Source organism: Elephas maximus, chromosome 9, assembly GCF_024166365.1.
Source record: "Elephas maximus indicus isolate mEleMax1 chromosome 9, mEleMax1 primary haplotype, whole genome shotgun sequence".
NCBI lineage: Eukaryota > Metazoa > Chordata > Mammalia > Proboscidea > Elephantidae > Elephas > Elephas maximus.
Genome location: NC_064827.1, coordinates 98,575,803 through 98,597,048, shown reverse-complemented (window position 1 = coordinate 98,597,048; position 21,246 = coordinate 98,575,803). Strand labels below are relative to the sequence as shown.

The window sequence follows — 21,246 nt, the reverse complement described above, 5'->3', positions numbered from 1 at the left end:
AGCTGCCAACCAACTGGTCGGCACTTGGAACCCACCAGCCGCTCTGTGGGAGAAAGATGTGGCATTCTGCTTCCGTAAAGATTTACAGGCTTGGAAACCATGTGGGAGCAGTTCTAACCTGTGCTGTAGGGTCGCTATGAGTCGAGTCAGAATCGACTCAAAGATGGCAGTGGGTTTGAGTTGCTCTGCTGAGAGCTGCGGAGAAGATAAGAGCCTTGTCTCTGGAGACGCAGGCCTCTGCAATCTGCCTCGAGAGGAGCCAGAGAATGGGAGCAATTAGTGTTGCTATCTCCGCCCGGGCAGCTTTCAGCAGGTTTTTTTTTTTTTTCTCCTGTCTTTCCTCCCTTTCTTTTAACCTCTCCTTGTTTTCAGCGAAGCTGTGAGTGTGAAAGACGAGCGGTGAAAAGCTAGAGCCGGTGCCCAGTTGGACGAGACTCAGATTTAGAATGCTGTGGGAGCTGCCAAGTGAGAGGGAGATGGAACATAAAAGTTATTATCTGCCAGTAATTGGTGACTTATGTTCTGATTAGTTGAGCCACTAAAGGGTTTCTGTCATCTGGTACTCTGTGTTTTGTTTTAATCATGGGTTTTAAGAAGGGGTGAGATTACATTGCCATGGGTGGAATAATTTAAGTGAATATCGTTTGAGGTTTTCCACTGTCGGCAAAGGCGTTCCTACACTCCACCCCCCCCCCCCCCCCCCGCAATTTGTGTTCTTGCCTTGGTCTTGTTTTGTAAAAATGGGTGGAGAAGGCAGCCATTGGGTTGTGGAAAGACTTTGGAGAGAAGGAGGCATGACTTCACTGCTTGTTTGTGTCTGACCTTAGGCAAGTTATTTTAACCTTTCTGTCCATTCTCACTGGGGTCCTGGAAGTGCTGGGTGGATGAGAGAGTAGATGTGAGAGGGCCTGGCTTGTGTGAAACTGTAGGTGCTGCAACTCTTGTGGTGGTTAATAGATGGCAGTGGTTCTCCAAGTGTGGCCCCTGGCCCAACAGCCTCAACAACCCCTGGAACTTGCTAGAAATGCACATTTTCAGACCCCACCATGGACCTCTTGGATCAGCAACTTGGGGTCTAGGGTCTAGTCATCTGTGTTTTAACAAGCCCCCCAGGTGGATTGTCACTAGAGCCACTGACGCACTGCAAGAAGGTGGACCCCCATTTAAAAACACCGGAATTACTTAAATTGAAATTTTCCCAAAAGGTGACTAATCACTTTTTCAAAGTAATTATGTTTTAAACAGAAAGCTGCTCTGGTGCATTAGAATTGGAGAGACACTTGTCTTTCATGAGTGCATTTATTAGCTAAAGTGAGGTTCCAGGTACCCGGTGGAGCACGTGAGCCATTGGGAGATAGTAAGGGTGGTGGCTGTCAGAAGCTGCTGAAGGAGGTCTCTAGGCGAAGGCACCTTTCCCTCCCCGATGAAAAGAAGGGGAAGATTGGATGATTACTTGAAGTGTTTTGCATATTTAATCATTTCGGGCGCAGAGTTTGGATACAAACATCCTGAATTTTCTTTAGGTACAGCAGATGTCATCTGCAGGAAATAGAGATGTATTTGTGGATGTGTTTTTGTGGATTTTGTCTACGAGTAGGCCAGATGGTATGATGTGAGGGTTGATGCACTAATTATCTCTGCCTGGGAGGGAGAGAACGAAAACGGAGTTGGGCTGCATCCCCTTTATTTAAGATTGGCTGTTTACAATTTACATCCCTTACAGGGCGCTGACCCTGCCACACAGGGTGCCTTACGGGGATGGTGGAGAGGGCATCTTCCCCTGCCGGGGCAGCAAAGCGTGCAGTACTCTGTCACTGGCAGAGTCATTTTTTGGGTACCCTGGCCTTGTCCTGTTTGGGCTCTGGCCATTTGAATGTGTTTCTCAGACAGGGCTTGAGTTTACTGGCTTTGTTGTTGGTTAAGACCCAGTTTCCCACTTGGACTTCCTGGGAAGGGACTGGGCACTGGTTGAGGGTTCTAATCTTGCCTTATGATCTTGGGCAGATCATTTCCTTCAGGTTTCTGTTTCTCCATGTGTGATTTGAGGGTTGTAAGAGGTCATACTTTGGACATGTTATCAGGGGGGAGTCCCTGGAGGGGGAACGTCATGCTTGGTAAATAGAGGGTCATGTGAAAAGGAAAACCCTCAACGAGGTGGGTTGACACAGTGGGTACAACAATGGGCTTAAGCATAACAATGATTGTGAGGATGGCACAGGACCAGGCAGTGTTTCGTTCTGTCGTACATAGGATTGCTATGAGTTGGAACTGACTTGATGGCACCTAACAGCAACAAAGAGGTCAGCAAGAGGTCAGGGTACTCAAATGATGGTCAGGGTTTGCCACCATTGTTGTGACTCAGTGCCAAAGTCAGTTGCAAGCATGGTGGCCCTGACAACTCTTCTCCGGTACCAGTTAAATGATGAACGTAAACAATAAGGGCAATGATTAAGGTCGCTGGAGGAGAAACATCGCCACTGACCCTACCACCCCAGCATAATCAATTGCTTTTATTTTGGATATTAATTTACAGTGTTTGGCTGTATACTTTAAAAACAAAAACAAGTGTACTACATGTCTTTTTTCTCCCCTTTTTATGTAAAAAAAAAAGAAAAAAAGGTTACTATCGAGTTGACTCTGACTCATGGCAACCTCATGCACGTCAGAATAGAACTATGCTCCGTAGGGTTTTCAGTGGCTGATTTTTTGGATGTAGATCGCCAGGTCTTTCTTCTGAGGTGCCTTTTGGTAGACTCGAACCTCCAGCCTTTCCGTTAGTAGTTGAGTGCAGTAACCCCTTGTGCCACCCAAGAACTTCTTACATAACTAGCGTATAGTGAATGTGTTGGCCATTTAGCATCATTATCATGAATAGGACTTTAATGATTACTTGCTGTGCCTGTGGGTTGGGCTATAGTATTTCAGTGATCTCCTAGTATTGGACAAATGATTTTTCAGGAGGAGAAACTCTTAAGTTTTTTTTTTTATAATAACAACTCCACGTATGGTTCTGATGAGTTGAACTGCTGTTCCGTCTTTACCTGGCTCTTTCTCTCTTGCTTTGAAACGAGTGCGGCAGTGAACAGCTTCATGCGTGAAATGCTTTTCATTTGCACTATTTCCTAAGGATAAATTCTGAGCTGTGGGAAGCCTTACCAAAGGGTTTGAGTAATTTCATACTCTTGAAACACATTGCCCAGTTGCTTTCCAAGACGGTTGTACCAATTTTTCTTTGCCATCAGGAATGTCTGATGGTTACCAGCTTCCCTGAGGACTCATCAGCATTGGATTTTACTGTTTGTTTGTTTTTTAACTTAACTGGGGCAGAATGACCCACCTTACTTACAGTGAAATTTGCATTTCGTTTAGCTGTTAGTGAGGTGTGAGGTTGAGTGTTTTCACAGACTCAGAAACTTCTCATCAGACAGGACTTAAAGGCTATCTCCTTACTTCCTCTTCTGTGATTTGTTTCCTTCTTCTTGCGTGTTTATCTGTTGTCAGACACCTCTTACCGAAGCTCCATTTTGTTTTTTTCTTGGTTTCCTGCTTGGCATAAGAAAACCAAGAGATTACTTTGCCAGCCCTCAGCCTAAGCACCGTTTTTTGTGATCCACCAAGTTGCACTTTGATGGTGGTAGAGTTTCCCCTCCCTAAGCTGATTTTGGGCACAGTGCCATTGTATTGCCTTGAGACACGTGGGCCATTACTCTTAAGCAGCCCTTGCCCTGCGTTGAGCTTCAAACAACACTCATCATGTATTATCCTGCGTGTAGTGGACAAGGTGTAAGGAGTATGAAAAGAATCATAGAACCCTAAAACACGAAGTTAAGATGCCCACAAGAACATGTCTTCAGTTTAAGAACTCTACAGAGTACACCAGGGTTTGATTCATCACTGGTCTTCGAGATATTTGACCGTGTTTAACTCAATTTAAATATACAAGAATCTTACAAGTACTAACATATAATTTCTTTTTGTAAACACAGCCTTATTTGAACTCTTTTAGGAGAGGTTTAACTGGTCGCATCTTGGTTGTTGAGTTTAGGGAGGCAAGGGGATTCAGTTTTACTTCTGTGAAGCATTACTTAAAAGTATGGCAGATGTGTATCCCGTGATTAGTTCTGGTGGTGGAGGAGAGGTAACAAAATGTTTGGTAGGAGTTTGTTCTCATGAAGCTTTCCATTTTGTAGCAAGAAGACTTTTATGCAGGAAGCTGTATGGAAGCTTTATATACCCTGTGATTCTTGAGCATACTGATTTAGTTTACCAATAAGACTGTAAGTGCTATGGAGATTTGGAAGGGGCTTAAGAAGAGCTTGTGAATCGGTGTTATGGAGGAAAGACAGCGTCTAAGTGGATTTCCAGTGGCACCGAGGAAGAAAGCCCAGGTGGTCGGCTTCCATAAAGATTGTTGTTGTTGTTAACTTGCCGTCATGTCATTTCCAACTCAAGCTGGCCCTTCGTGTCTCAGAGTAGAACTGTGCTCCATAGGGTTTTCAAGTTTCTGACCTTTTGGAAGCAGATCGCCAGACCCTTCTTTTGAGGTGTTTCTGGGTGGGTTTGAATGCTTAACCGTTTGTATCATCTAGAGACTTCGTTTCCATAAAAAATTACCTGTTACCATCCAGTTGGTTCTGACTCAGCCGAGAAAACCCTACGGAGCTGTTCTACTCAGTTATACATGGGGTCACCATGAGTCAGAATTGACTCGATAGCAGTGGGTTTGGATTTTTTTGGTTTGAAGAACTGAGGAAACCTCTCATATTTGTATAGCACTTTATAATTTATAATGCTGTGTATGTCAATTTGTATATTTAACGTGTATATATAATGTGTATGTTAAAATATGCAGTAGTTTATGTATTGGCTGACTTGATTTTCATGAAACTCTGAAGTAGGTTGGTGATACTCTCTTACTCAGATCAGAGACCTGGGGCCCAGTGCTTGAAGTGACTTCAGTAAGAATACCTAGTATTAGTTTGCTGAAGTCCAAATCTAGATTTTTGGATTTGAGGGCCGATTCTATTACTATAAGCAAATCAGTGAGGGGAGTTGGCATTGGCACAGGCAAAACGGAAGATTGTTCTAGACAGGTAATTTGGACCCCTGCTCCCTGCTGCCACGGTGGGTAGTGGTCATCCGTGGAGTGAGGCTCCATGCTGGGGCGTTACCCAGCTAGTGTAGTTTCTGGGCATGAGTGTTTAACAGAGGAATGGTTTGGGTGGCCAGGGATAGTTCTTGAATACTGACTTAGTGTTGTTACCTAACACAGTATCAGAAATACAGGCACAGGGAATGTTTATTTACAAACATGACTGTTATTGTTAGGTACCTTCCAGCTTCTTTGGCTCATGTGTGATAGAACAGAATGTTGCCTGATACTGCGCTAGCCTCACTATGGTTATATTTGAGCCCAGTGTTGCAGCCACCGTGTCGGTCCGTCCGTCCCATTGAGAGTCTTCCTCTTTTTCACTGACCCTCTACTTTACCGGGCATGATGTCCTTCTGTAGAGATTGGTCCTTCCAGATGATGCGTTCAAAGTAAGCGAGACAGAGATTCTCACCATCCTCACATCTAAGGGACCTTTTGACTGTACTTCCTTCAGGACTGATTTGTTCATTTTTCTGGCAATTCGTAGTATATTCAGTACTCTTCACCAACACTGCAATTTGAATGCGTCAGTTCTTATTTGGTCTTTCTCATTGTCTAGATTTCACAGATACCGCCTGTCAGTTTGTCATACTGTGGTGGCTTGTGTGTTGTTCTGATGCTAGCAGATACGCCGCCAATATTTCAAATATCAGTAGGGTCACCCATGGTGGACAAGTTTCATAGAAGATTCCAGACTAAGACTAGGAAGAAAGGCCTGGTGACCTTCTGAAAATTAGCCAATAAAAACCTTATGTGTAACAATAAACATGACTATTAACAGGTACAAATACGGCTTCAGCCTTGAACAGGGAAGTGATTGCTAGTGTGGAAAATGTAGTTAACATACAGTTTTTTTTTACTGGAGTTGTCTCACACATGGAAGAGATAGAAGGAACTCTGAAAAGGTTACAGAACTCTCAGTTCTGGCTGAAAAACAAACAAACAAAAAAAAAACCATTGCCGTTGAGTTGATTCTGACTCATAGTGACCCTATAGGACAGAGTAGAGCTGCCTGATGGGGTTTCTGGGGCTGTAAATCTTTATGGAAGCAGACAACCACATCTTTCTCCTGTGGAGTGACTGGTGGGTTCAAACTGCCAGCCTTCTGGTTAGCAGCCAAGCACTTAACCACTGCACCTCCAGTTTAATAACCAGTTTAACCTATTTGAAGGAAGCCTTGGTGGCATAGTGGTCAAATGCTTGGCTGGTAACCAAAAGGTTGGCGGTTCAAACCCACGAGTTGCTCTGCAGAAGAAAGATGTGGCTGTCTGCTTCCTTAAAGATTTATAGCCTTGGAAACTCTATGGGGCAGTTGTACTCTGCCCTGTAGAGTGGCTGAGTCAGAATCAACTCAACAGCAATGGGTTTTGGTAACCTGTTTGCAAACTCAGTGGTTAGTTAGTAATAGAAGCATGAGTTGGCAAATGCTTGTAGCTGCCCTGGAGTTGGCCTCGGACTCATGGCGACCCCATGCGCAGAACATGCCTTGTTCGGTGTCATCCCCATGATCGGTTGTGGATCGGACCCTTGTAATCCATAGGGTTTTCGTTGACTGATTTTTGGGAGTAGATCACCAAGTGTTTCTCCCTAGTCCGTCTTAGTCTGGAAGCGCCACTGAAACTTGTTCAGCATCACAGCAACACGCAGGCCTCCACTGTCAGACGTGTGGAGGCTGTGCATGAGATGCATGGGCTGGGAACTAAACCGCGGTATCGAACCCGGGCCTTCATTTGGAAGGCTAGAATTCTACCATTGAACCATCACTGACCCGATTGGAAACCCACTACTCCCGATACTTGTGGATTTGTGCTAAATAAAGTGTCTTAGAACACCCAAGAGTTGAAGCAAGGGATAGTACTAAGAATGACGATAGAATTTTATGCCGCCATCCAGACTGCTTTCGGGAACGGGGGAGACTTTGATGACATCTTCCTGGGGGGTGATGGCCTTGTTGCTTTAGAGCCCACAAAGCACCTTCACGTAAACTCCTTGCATTCTCACGGCAACACAGCTGGACAGTAGATGCTCTTGCCTACGTTGTAAAGATAGTGAAGCCAGGGCACTCGGAGAATACTGGTGCCTGGTTCAAGATAAACCAGCTTTAAGTCAAAGAGTTGAGACTTGAATTTAGACTTTCTGGCCTGAAATCAAGCTGGCTTGTCAGAAGACGGCTTAAGATAAGATTTAGAGACCTGTTGGAGGGAGAAGACAGCGCGGATAAAAGATCCTTCTCTGTTACTCACTTCCATTTCTTCAGACTGTTTCAAATTCCAAGAACATACGCCGTTGCGTTTGATGTCTCTTCATCAGCTTGAGCTTTCATCATCAACCTTTCTCCTCCTATTTCAGTCTTACGTAGTTCTGCCTGTTTTAGTGTTTAACCCAATTTATGTCGTTTTTCCCTTTAATCTCTATTTCTTCATTTATTTTGTTTTTTGTAACTTATCTTATGAAAGATCTACAAGTTCATCCCGTTCAAACTGGGTCTTGCTGTTCCCTGACCGCGTTCATTTCTACTTCGAAGCTATTATATGTAGTAATACGTAGAAGTGTTTGTTATTAAAGATTAGGTCATGTTTTCTTTTTATACTAAAGTAAATTCCAGCTAGGTCAAGTAATTAAGTATAAAAAGTACAGCCAAGCAGCACTAGGAGAAAGTAATGGCTTTTATAATCTTGAGATGTTCTGTTCCAGACCCAAAGGCTAGGAACGCAGGAAGAAAATTCTTTAGTTTGACCACATAAAAGTTTAAAGTTCTGTACAGCAAAAAGTCTGTAGTAGGCAAGGTTGAAAGACAAGTGGCCGGCTGGACAAACTGTGGCGAAGGGTTAACATTTGACATACAAAAAGACAATGATGAATAAAAGTAGACAAAGGAAATAAACACAGCAGCCCAGTAAATGTATGAACAGATGTTTAACTTCAGGAAGAATCCAAGTAATGTAAATAAAAATGAGATAAGTTTTTAATCTATTAGGTGGCTAAAGATTAAGAAAAGGTCAAGAAAGCCCAATATTGACAGTGGGTGGGAGGGCAAGCACCCTCATATACTGTTGGTGATAATGTAAACTGGTTCGGCTTCTCTGCTGGGCAGCTCAGCAGCACACATTTCAATTTAAAATGCGCAGACACTCTGACCTAGTGACCTGTGTGTATACGCACACTCCAGTTGCCTCAAAATTACAAGCAACCATAAGACTGCTGGGATGAGGACTCTGCTATTCAATCCAGTTGGGTCGTATACACAAGATAGTTAAAACAGTAACCCAGGTTACCCATGGCCCTTTCTGTGTCATTGGGCATGTACGCTGTGGGCCAGGGCTCAGCAGGTCTCTCTTCTCTCTCTACCTCTCGGCATGTGTGCCCACAGGTCGGGCGCAGAGTGGCTGTTTTCTGCCTCTCTCTGCAGCTTTTCCTAGCCAGGTTTGACCCCCTGTGCTTGCCGGTTTAGCTCTCAACTAGCAGCTTTGGGACAACCCTGGGCCAGTGTCAGGGTTAGGCTGACATGAAGACAGTTTTTGAGGCAAAACCATTTTTGGAGGCAACCCCTGTATGGTGTATGCTCAGGCTTCTGCTTCATAGCTGACCTTTTGCGTGGAAGTGTCCAGCTCCATTCAAGACCTCCTGCCCTGCCCGGAGGTGCCCGACTCTGCTCTGTGGGCTGGCCATGCCCACCACTGGCGCCTGCTGGTCTTTGGTTTCTGCCGTTTGCACTGATGCCACTGTTTCTCTGCCACTTGGCTCTGCTGTGCTCGCGACTGTTTCCCTGTCTTCAGTGTTAGCAGCTCAGTGTTACAGCTCTTGATCTGTATTACAGCTCTTCTAGGAGGCTCTCAGTACAGGGCCCTGTGTCCAAAGGACACGCTTCCCTCTTGGCTCTCGGTGTTCAGCAAACCTTAAAAGCCTGCGTGAGGTTGACCACTTTTATGGAAAAACTTCTCAGTTTTAGGCATGGCTTTCATAAACTGACCAATCACTTAGGCAGATCATAAACTGACCAGTCCTATTGGGTGGATTTACAAGCCTGTTATGTGGATAGCAAACCGACCAATCCCTATGAGCTGATTATTCGGATAGCACACCCACCAGTCTTTTAGTAGATTGTGGCCCAACCAGTCGTTTGGGGAGAATTACAAAACCCAGGGCCAGAAAGACCACATAAGAGAAAACCTATTGCCCTACACCCAGCAGTTTCACTTGTAGGAATTCCTCTTAGAGATCGATGCAGAGAGCTATTTGACAAAGAGTTTGTAATTATAAAATATTCGATGAAATGAAGATACCCACTGATGTCAGGAGTGCTTAAACGTGAGTGTACTTGTATAGTGGAATAGCTGATAATGTACTTATTGACTGGGAGAGCAGCCATGACACATTTTTGAGTCAAAAAGCACGTTATGGAAAGGTAGTGGGATCCCTTTGGTATAAAAATGTTTCTTACCCTAGGCTCTGGAAGATATAGTGAAAGCTTGGAATGATGCTTCCAGAATCTCCAGACCAGTGCTTATCCCTGCATGATGGACTTAGGGTTATTTTAACTTTATTTTGTATTTCTGCATCTATATGTGTGTGTGTCTCCAAAGTGAGCATGCATTTTTAAAATTGGAAAACCTCAAGTGTAAGTTTTGGAACGGGGAGTGTACAGAATGCTGTTGGAATGTGTGGTAGGTGGGGGATGGGGAGGAAGGACCTGTCTAGAAGTCCATGAAGGACACCCTTACTCCTTTAACCAAAGCCAAACCCACTGCTGTCAAATTGATTGACTCAGCGACCCTGTAGGACAGAGTAGAACTGCCCCATAGGGTTTCCAAGGAGCAAGTGGTGGATTCAAACTGTGGACCTCTTGGTTAGCAGCTGTAGCTCTTAACTACTACACCACCAGGGCTCCTAATTCTTTACGTATAACCAAATATATAGTGCAGAACCCTATTGCAGAGAAAAGGGAAACCTGCCCATGCTTTCTAGGAGAGCCATGACCTTGAGGTAGCTGTGATCAGATAACTGGGTGGGGCTGACCCAGTTCTGTTTTTGCACCTGGTACAGCTGCAACCTTTTTGCATATCTCTGTTTTCCCTGTTGGCCGAAGCAAGGTCATGGGTTCGACCTCTCATTTCTCCTTCTAGTACATTTCTTGCATGGTATGACCTGTAACCCTATCTCACTGGTTTGGGTTGGCCTTGATCCAGTCCCATAAAAACCAAAGACCTTGTTCAGTTAACTGGAATCATCCTAGAGGACAAAGGATGACCCTTTTTTTATGTACTTGTTTGTACAGTGCCTGGGGTTTTTCTACTTTATCTTAAATGTTCCATTCTCTATTTCTCAAGGGAATTGACTGCGTGTTTTATAATTTTCTTCTCCTTGTCTTCCTTTTTTTATTACTTGATACAGTAATAGCAGCAGCATTAACACTGCCAGAAAATGATGAATCAATAAGGTCAACACTGGACATCTGAAGTCTTCTCAGATTTTTTTTTTTTTTTTTAAGCGGAACTGATTTGCATTGCCATGGGGCAGGTGGATCCTGCCCTAGGCTGGAAGCAAAGCAGCATTTATTTATTCTCTCCCTTGCCGGTTTGTCCCCGTAGCAGAGGGACTACTCTAGATACTGACTGAATGGGAACTTTTCCTGCTTCCTCTAGAACAGCCCGTGCTGCAGACACTCATAACAAATCTTGCTATGTTCAGATGAGCCGAGGGCCCCTCAGGGAGGCCTTTTCTGTTTGACTCTGAAATGCAAAACTTGACAAATACCCAGAACCTCTGGACTTGACCACCATGTGGGATATGAGTTTGTTTCAGTAACGTTTCTTGGTTTGTTTGAATATATGCGACTGAGAAGGCTGCTAACATTAAAATCCTGTTTCGGTTTTGCAGGACAGGTGGAAAGCTGATCAGTAGGCTCCTTCCTTCTGCTCTCTCACTTTAGACCTTACCTTGGAAAGCTAGAGGTCCCTGAGTGATGCGAACAATTTAGGTGCTCTCCTGCTAACTAAGGTTGGAGGTTTGAGTCCACCGACAGGCACCTCAGAAGAAAGGCCCTAGTGATTTCATTCGAAAAATCAGCCATAGAAAATCCTGTGGAGCACAGTTCTACACGGACACACGTGGGGACACCATGAGTCGGAGCCAACTGGACAGCAGTTTTTTTTTTTTTTTTTTGAAAGCTAGGCTGCTTTGACAGTGTTAACTGCTCCAATAGTTTCTGATATCAGTTTGGATGAACTTGGTATAACTACTTAAATATGCCATGGCATGTGTCTTAGTCATCTAGTGCTGCCCTAACAGAAATACCACAAGTGGATGGCTTTAGCAAGGAGAAATTTATTTTCTCACAGTCTGGTACGTTACAAGTCCAAATGCAGAGTGTCGGCTCCAGGGGAAGGCTTTCCCTCTCTGTTGGCTCTGGAGGAAGGTCCTTGTTCTCGATCTTACCCTGGTCGAGAAGCTTCTCAGGCACAGGGACCCTGTGTCCAAAGGACATGCTCTCCTCCTGGTGCTGCTTTCTTGTTGTGGTATGAGGTCCCCAACTCTCTGCCTGCTTCCCTTTCCTTTTATCTCTTGAGAGATAAAAGTCAATACAGGCCACACCCCAGGGAAGCTCCCTTTACCTTGGATCAGGGAGGTGACCTGAGTTAATGATGGTGTTACAATCCCACCTAATCCTCTCAACTAAAATTAACAATCACCGAATGGAGGACAACCACACAATACTGGGAATCATGGCCTAACCAAGTTGACAAATATTTTTGAGGGGACACAATTAAAACCATGACAGTATGTCATAATTGAGTAAGTATATTAAGTGGTGGATCAGTCTCTGGAGGACATAAAACTTGGTAAAGTAGAGGGTCAGCGAAAAAGGGGAAAACCCTGAACGAATTGGATCAACCACAGTAGCCGCAGCAGTGGGCTTCAAGCATAACAATTATGAGGATGGTGCAGGACTGAGCAGTGTTCCATTCTGTTGTACGTAGGGTTGCTATGAGTCGGAAGCGACTCAATGACACCTAACAACAACATTAAGTGGTTTGCAGTGGCCAGTTCAGATGATCATAGTGCCTTAAACCACATAACTTCTGTGACTTAATTAAACGACCCACTGTTTCTTTTTAAGTCACCACCAAAGCGTTATGATTTTGTCTTTGCAAGTGGGATTAATGTCTACTGTGTATCTCAAGATAAAAGTATAAAATAACCTGAGAAGACAACTGTATGCCTTCAAGAGTGAGGTAATGGAGGAATCCAGTGCTGGGGTGAAGTGTTATCTTTCTGATTATGAAGTATTCTAAACATCTGTATGGCTTTGTCTTTATAGACTGAAATCGCCAAGAGATTGAACACGATTTGTGCACAAGTCATCCCATTTCTGTCTCAGGAAGTAAGTAAAACTGTTCAGCTGTTAAAGTGCAATTATGTTGCTTCTCTGTTTGCAAATTAGCTAGCTTTAAGATGTTAATTTTATCACAAGGAACAAGTGTGAAGAACATCTGTTACAGCTGAAGTGTGCAAGCCCCCTGCTATTCCATGTAACAGATCTGAGAGCACACTGCAGAAGTGGCGACAATAGCTCAACCTCAGATTAATTTTTTTCTACGGAAAACTGCAAAATGAGTATTAAAGATAATGCTTTTGTTTTCTTTGAGGAGTCCTTTGAGCTTGAGATCCACTGATAATTCAGGTGTCCCTTATATTGTTTGGAAACTCCGGTGGCCGTAGTGGTTAAGAGTTTGGCTGCTAACCAGAAGGTCGGCAGTTCAGATCCACCAGGCGCTCCTTGGAAACCTTATGGGGCAGTTCTACTCTGTCTTATAGGATTGCTATGAGTTGGAATTGACTCAACAGCAATGGGTTTGTTTTTTGTTTTTATATTGTTTAAGTAGAAAGTTTTTCCTGTGTTGAATTTTAAAAAATCATTCTACCAGGAGTTGACTTTACGTGTGAAAGCAGGTACTTATATATCAAGTGTGTGTCGACAGAGGGAGTGGATAATATTCCTAAGAATAAAATAAGTATTCCCACTTGACTCAAGACCTTTATATTTTAGTTTTATCTTAGAAGTTTGCCTTACTTTTTGATACAGGCGAATAAATGCTAAAATCCTTTCTAAGTGTGTAAGGATGAATGTATCTTGAAACAGGGTGAAAGCTTATTGGGCTGGGAGTCAGAATATTGGATATCTGTTCTAGATACCATCTGCTTGGCTTTGCTGGATAGTCACTTACCGTTTCTGTTATTATTGTGGCAGTCCTTTCTCGCATAACATTTGTCTGATGTTACAATTTCGATTTGTTGGTCTTTTGAATCTAGTTGTTTGCTAGACTTCAGTGATCCTGGCCTCTGTGGGCTCCCCAAATAAATTCATGGCTTTGATTTTGTTTGTGAGTGGAGTCGGGAGGAGCTCAGGGTGTTTCCAGCCTGTGAGGGAGAGTGGGACCCTCCTTTCCCTTGTGGAGGGTGAAAACTCAAAAGGAGGAAGATTGTCAAAGTTTCCAGAAACTCCTGGTGGGTCAAGATGTGTTGATCAACAAAGTGATTGCAGATTTAATGTTCAAGTTTTAAGTATTAAAATGAGTATTTTAAAGTGATTGTAAACTTGACTTGTCCAATCTTGTACAACCCCTTCTTCCAAATTCCACACTATTTGTTTTCTAAGACCTCAAGTTGCTACAGTTGATGTCCTTTGTGACTTTCTACTGTCCGAACCAAACATTACCATCAGAGATTTGCTGGTGACTGCGGTTGGTTAGAAATAAAGGGCGGCACCATTCTGTTTCCTTTTCCTGTTGCACATGGGTTCTGTGAAATACATGTGGTTGAGAAACTGTATTTAAACCCTTTAGTCTGTGTTGCATGGAGAGTTTGTCTTTTTGTTGTTGTTGGTTAAGTCACATACCAGTGAAGTTTTTGGCTGCCTTGCTTTTAACACCTTTTCTTCTTGTTTTCAAAGCATCAACAACAGGTGGCCCAGGCCGTTGAACGTGCCAAGCAGGTGACCATGGCAGAGTTGAATGCCATCATCGGGGTACGTGGCCTACCAGGTCTTCCTCCTACAGTGTGTATAACCAGATTTCATTTCTTATTTGATGGCTTTATATATATATATATCTGTATAATTTTGTGTAGCTTAATGTTGGCCCATTTGGAGTTGATAAGGGTGGGCAGGGGATTGGGGTATGCTGAGGTGAATGGGGGAAAGGATTTAGCATAAGATAGTAGGAGAGACATTTTAGGAGGAGAAGAAAAATAGGGGAAAATAAATGTAGCTGAACGTGTGACACTTAAGCTACCCATGCTCTATCACTCAAGCGTGAGCTCTAGGTTAGAGTTTTAAGTACTGTGTTACGACTGTAGGTCACCGGAAGGTTAAGACATGTCTCTCTGATCATTTCATTTATGTATCTTTGCTTTTACCTTTAGCTTGCTGGGATATTAGAACCTACACCACTGTTGTTTGCACTTTCTCTTTCTTGTGCATCTTTCATGAATTTTTAAGTGGCACACCAATGAAAAGAACCCTCTCTTGCCATTGAAGAAGTATTAATTGTCTGCCATCCTGCTTTCAGCCTTTCACCAGGTTTCTGCTGGCGTAGGTTGAGTTCAGTCAGTGCTCCACGTTGAAGACGGGTTGTCAATCACAAGTCATTTGCTCTGCATTAATGAACCTGGTGAACCATGCTATCCGTCCCCTGCATGAGTTCACCCCCCACCCTCCTGCCCCCGGCAGGGTCCGGTAGGATTCTCCTGTTTTCTGCACTTCCAGACTAAGCAAAAGAAGTAGCTGAAACAAGGGACCATCCTTTCTGATTTTATTCATATGTGAGTGCCTTGAGCAGATTCAAATTACTCATTTATCAATTTATGTTAATTGCTTGTGAGAAGATGCCCTGCTGGTCTTTATAGTTTCCTCAGACACTTTGTAATGATAATTAGACATGCTGCTGTACAGATTAAGAGTGCCATAGTCCAGTGACGGCCCCAGACAATGGAACCAGTTAATCCATCAGGGCTTAAAATTACATCCCAACTGGAGATGGAGAAAAAACATAAGAGCGAAGGAGGATTAGAGAGTGAGCCTCAGCTTGAAAACTCTTCCTTTCATCAGTTTCTCAATTGCAGAGCTGCGTCGGGTTGCCTGTGGTAAGCTATTGGCAGTCAATTAGGTGAAATAAACTGGGAGGGTGACCTTCATTTCCTTTTAATAGCTTTTTCCTCCCTGAAATGGGGAGCTTCAGTGGATTTTCAGCTTAAATTTTATTCAAGCTGCTTTATTACACTTGACAGCTTAGCTCTGCATAAACAATTCTCCCCTCCTCCCTGTCCCCCTAGATCCGGGCGCTGCGTTTTTTTCCCCCTTGAGTATCACATTTTTGACTGTTACTTAGTGGGCTCTCTAATCACATTCAACAAAAAACACAATTACATCTGCATTTGTCTGCTGCCTTCTGTACCCTTTTCTTGTGTAATGAATTGCTTTCTTTCAGAGATCAAATCAAATATTCACTGGTACTTCTGCATGTACCGCGTTTGATTAGCACAGACTAATAGCGAATTGTACTTGTAGCTCAAGCACAGAATTTTTTAACCCAAATGAATGAGGATGGAAAAGCCTGTTTTGATTAAAAGAAAACATATGCAAAGCAGTTCTCAAGTACCCGCTTAAACTTTGTGGAACATGTTTGTTTTCTGATAGGCTCTACATTTTACCATATAATTTTGTGATGGTAAAACCCTTACTTTGAAATCCTCAAAGGCACTGCCCAGCGCTTGTTAATTTCCTTTCTGACCTACAGCTTAGAAAGGAAGACGTTGTACTTAACTGATGTTTATAGGTAATACTCAGTTTAATCAGAAAAGAAAAACAGAAAGTTGCTTTGAAGGGCAGATGAATTGCTAATGAAATGAATGGCCTTAGTCCAGGAAGCATGTTGAGGTTATAGAGGCAGATTAGCTCTGATAATGTAGCAACAATGGCCCGAATAAGGGAATCGCGGAATCGTGCCCAGTGTAAGACTTTTGCCTGATTTCTGAATATGTACTTTTCCTAATTGTAGTTTTGGAATCATATATTAATTAATGTCAGAAGGCTCTTTTTAAAGTTTATAGTGATCAATAATTATCCCACAGCATAAGTTTCATACTCTGGCATATGCTTGATTTTTGGTTGAAAGGAATTGTGCACGTCCTGGAAAATCGAAGTAGCATAAAATTGGGTTGACAATTCAGTGGACCTTTGCACCCCGTCATTGAACATGCAGTGTGTCAACCTGTCTCCCCAGAGGGGAGGAGGTACTGAGGGGCTGTCTGCCCCTGCCTGCAGCAGCTGCTGGCAGAGCCAGTGCAGCCTGGTTGGATAGCAGCTGTAGGTATTGTTTGGGACTGACTTAGTGTAAAGAACAATGGGAGAGACCACGCTCTTAGTCTGCATGGACTTTCAGGCTAAGAAAAAAAAAAAAAGAAATAGTCATTTAACGGTTTAGACATCTATTAGGAGTGTGAAAGATCATGAAAGAGTACCCTTTAAAATGCAAATGAGCCGAAACAACCTCATTTCCTTTAAGGTGCAATCAGGGGGCTTACTGCTTGCTTGACAGGGCTAAAGATACTTCTCTTGAGGAAACCTGGAAAAGGCAAAGCTTCTCAAGGACACCCAGCTTCTAGGTAAGCTCAACTTGTGTCCTGGGCCTGTGGATGCTCTTTTAGGAGGTCCCGTTTTTCTGTCCGTGTTGGGCAATTTAACGTAAGCCCATTTCATACCGGCCTGGAAAACTTAGTTCTCACATCAGACAGGAAATGCTGACTTGTAAATCTACCATGGCACCTGCCTTCAGATTACATAGATTACTGGTATTTAAGAAAGATTCTTACAGAGTTTCTTAGGTATTTAGTATATAGAGGAACCATTGAAATATTCTTGTTAGACTTTTTTTAAATAGCTTTGACTGATAGCAAATTCGACGACTAGCCGAATAATGACTGCAACCCTACTTTCTGAATTTTGCTTTTTACCAGCTTTTTGCTATTAAATACGTTCTTGTCACGATAAAAAGTGTCTTTAATAACGCAGAGATCTTAAGAGGCCCAGGGTTTATTTGTTTTGATACAACTCAGTTGTGCTTTAGAAGAAAGTTGCTTGGTCGGAAGGGAACTTAGTCAGTTGTTTGATAGTTTGAGTTTTAAATCAGGATCGTCTTCACACTTTAAAGTAAGCGACATTCTTAGAAAAGGTTTTCTTTTTTAAAAAATTGTAATTCTATTAAAAATATCCAACACGGAATAGTAGAGATACATTGTAGCCTTTTATTTATGCACTTGGCTGGTGGCTACCTCAAGGCAGAGAAAATTGAAAGACTCACAGTTACCCTCCACTTTATTATTTGGAGAGTGTAGAGCTGTAAGTGCTCTTCTGCTTGCTGAGATAGATGCTAAATAATTTATTTCAGTTGGGATTGGGATTGCAAATAATTAGTATTCCCTTTCAGTTGGGTTTACATCATACATAATTCACATATATGTGCACACTTATGTACGTAAATACATGAACATACATACAAATATACACTCTTACATATACACACACAGATTTCATGTGTAATATAGTGTAATACAGTGAAATGCACAGATGTTAAATGTCCAGTTTGGTCACTTTGACAAATGCATATACCCATGTCATCCACACTGCTCTCAAGAGGGAGGTCTTTTCCTTCACCCTAGAGATTTCCCTCACCTCTGAAGAAAGAGGGTTGCTTTTTCAGCTGAAAGTAAAAATAACCAGCTGTATTTTTTTTTTTTTTTAAAGAAAGCAATTGCATAGTTGTATATTCTATTTTGAACCAGCTGCCAACCTCATGGTGTCTGCAGTAGTTTATATAAGAACGTTTCTATTGTGTTACCTGGGAAAAAGCACAGGCCTAGAATCAGATGGACGGGGGTGGGACACTTGGCACTGCCATTTATAATCGTGACCTGGTACAGTTACTTAATCTCTATCAGTGTCCCCATCTGTAGGTGGGTAATACCATCTACCTGGCAGGGCTTTTGTGATGATAAGATGCTAGCTGGCAGCCTTCCCCCAGCACGTGGTGCCAGCACCCTGAGCTTCATTTTTGTCTGCCTGGCCTCGTTAAGTGCCTGTAGTCGATCTGGGGATCCAGTTGGCCAAACCCTTGTGAAAGGTGGTTGCCCTGAGCGGTAGGCCGCCTTCTTCCTTGTCTTTCCTAGCGGTTACATGGATATGAGTGTTTGAGATTAGACCCAGCCAGATGCTCTTCTCCTGCCATTAGGTTGTCACGCATGAATGACTTACAATAAGGGTACAACAGTGCAAAAGCACTGCCGTTCAGCTTTTGATGAACAAACTTAAAGTTCAAAACTGAGGGGGGGAGTTAAGTTTTAGAACAGATGGAGAAGAGAGTGTTGAGAAGCAAAAATGTGAACACAAGATATCACTGGCTTCCTTAGTCAACATAGAGAGCAAAGGGAAAAATGTCTTTGCTGGCACAGAGGGGTTAAATGGATCATTGTGATAGACTTGGAGAGAGAGAAGGCCAGATGTCCAGTGAGGATTGTCCATCCCATGGCACAAAATTAAAAAAAAATGTGAACAGTTTTCCATAGCAATGCCTGTGAACTTTAGAACTCAAGAAGATGGGGGTTGGGGTAGGCAGCCCTGTTTTCCTTTCTCACTTACTTGCATGAAGTCTGACTTATTCTCCATGGACATAACTTCTTTCAAGGGCTGCGGGGCTCACAGTTATTGGTCAGATTTATATATTCTTGCTTCATAGACAGATTTATAACTCTATGCTTTTTAAAACTTTAGTATGGAATAAAAGAAGTCAAGGGTATTTTGTGGTGTGTGTGTCGATAGCACTATTACAGGTGTGTTTTTGTGTAGGAAGTGACCCGGTGTATAGATGACTGACGTGTCTGTAAAAGGAGCCTTTTGGGCCATCTGTACTTGAGAGATTGAGTTGTAGGCCTAAAGGACTCTCCACTGTTGCATGATATGATTAGTTTAAGGATTAGGAAAATGCTGGATTATTTTTCTCCTTTGACTATTTTTTTTTTTTTTTTTTTTGACTATAGTTGTCAGCTATCTATGGGATTGTAGTGTGTGAAGTTTAAGAGGATGAGGTTAGCCTCTTATTCTTACGGGTATGCAGCTAATCCCCGGAAAGCCCGTCAATAACTGGGCTGTAAGTTTTCTTTATAAAACAGATTCACCATAGGAGAATAACTCATATCCTGCCAGCAAGAGCAGAGGATGAAACGACTAAAACAAACGTGTGGTTTTCCAGCTCTGCTTGCTTATATCTAGTGACACAACCTCTACTTAAATTCTCGTGGCCCAGCCTTTTATTAAATTTCCGAAGAGGACGGAGCAGTATTGCAAATAAGTCTTCTGTGCATCCTATGTCTCTTTTGGTTGAGTTGGCTTGTTACTGTGAGTACAGCTTGGTGTCTCTCTGACATAAGCAGGGCTTGGCCACAGCGTCTGGGTTCTTCGAAGTGCAGGCAGTATACTTTTTAGTTATTAGAAAAGTTGCTGATGCATTGTTTACTCTTCAAAACCAATACTGTGTAGAGTTTTATTTCTCCACATATTTTCACATGATTTTTTCTTCCTACCTTGGAAGAAGGTATTGCACTATTTCCGCTCTTGATTTTAAGAGAAAGAAATTTAAGTCCCAGAGTAGAAAGTAGAGTTCGTATGTGTTTTTTTTTAATTGAGTTATAACTTATATTGTGAAATTCACCCTTTTAAGATGTTTAATTTGATGCACAAAAGTGCACAGAGTTGTGCAGCCATCACCACTAATTCCAGAATATTTTCATTACTCCAGAAAGAATTAGCAGCCACTTCCCATTCCACCTTTAGTCCTGGCAACCAGTAATCTAGTTTACGTCTCTATGGATTTGCCTTTTCTGGACATTTCATGTTGTAAATGGAGTCATACAGTATGTAGCATTTTATCTCTGGCTTCTGTCATTTAGAGTAATGTATTCAGGGTTCATCTGTGTAGTAGATGTACTTCATTCTTTTTTTCCTTTAACTTCATATTCTTTATGAATAATATTCCATTGTATAGATACACCACATTGGTTTATCCATCCATCAGTTGATGGACATTGGGGTTGTTTGCCCTTTTTGGCTCTTAAGAATTTGTGTACAGGTTTTTGTATGGACATATGTTTTTAGTTCTCTCGGACATAGACCTAGAAGTGGAATTGCTAGGTCCTATGGTAACTCTCTTTGTAACCTTTTGAGCATTAGAAAGGCTGTTTTCCAAAGTGGCTGCATCGTTTTACATTTCCTCCAGCAGCTATGAGGGCCCTAGTTTTTCCACATCTTCTGTGACACTTCAAATTGTCCATTGTTTTTTACTCTAGCCACCCTAATAGCCACCCTAGAGGGTATGAAATAGCACCTCATTGTGGTTTTGATTTGCATTTCCCTGACGGTTACTGATGTGGAGCCTCTTTTCATGTGCACAGTGTGGTTTTTGAAGAATCTCTCTAAACAAGGACTTTAAAAACCTGTTCTAATTCAGGCCTTTAAATCCTAAGGCTCTGATCATTGTCACAACCCCTAAGTCCACCCAGGGAAGGTGGGCAAACAAGGCAGAGTACTCCTGCTGGATCAGCTGGCCTGTCTGGATGAATTGACATGCAGAAGGCATAGAAAACAAAGAGAACCAAAGTAGTTACCCTCACGTTGACTCCAACTCATGGCGACCCCGTGTGTGTCAGAGTAGAAATACTCCATAGTGTTATAGTGTTATTATTGTTAGGGGCCATCGAGTCGGTTCCGACTCATAGTGACTGTGGCACAACAGAATGAAACATTGCTCATCCTGTGCCATCCTCATAATTGTTGCTGTGTTTGAGCCCATTGTTGTACCCATCGTGTCGAACCCACCTCATTCAGGGTCTTCTTTTTCGATGACTCTCTACTTTACCAGTGTGGTGTCCTTCTCTGGGGACTGGTCCTTCCTGATAACATGTCCAAAGTATGTGGGACGAAGTCTCGCCGTCCTCACTTCTAAGGAGCGTTCTGGCTGTACTTATTCCGAGACAAATTTGTTCATCCT

General features: G+C 42.7%; 1 protein-coding gene across 10 annotated transcripts in view; it reads left to right on the top strand.

Moving 5' to 3' along the window:
* TLE1 (TLE family member 1, transcriptional corepressor) overlaps nt 1-21,246 on the top strand; it is a 102,704-nt gene that overhangs the window by 21,976 nt on the left and 59,482 nt on the right. For 6 of the 10 annotated variants that reach the window (XM_049897270.1, XM_049897277.1, XM_049897275.1 and 3 more), the window contains exons 5-6: nt 12,471-12,533; nt 14,103-14,177. In XM_049897270.1, coding sequence (XP_049753227.1) covers nt 12,471-12,533; nt 14,103-14,177 — 138 coding nt within the window. Of the gene's footprint in view, nt 1-12,470; nt 12,534-14,102; nt 14,208-21,246 lie in introns of all 10 variants that reach the window. The other 4 variants (XM_049897268.1, XM_049897267.1, XM_049897273.1 and 1 more) reach the window with 1 other exon arrangement.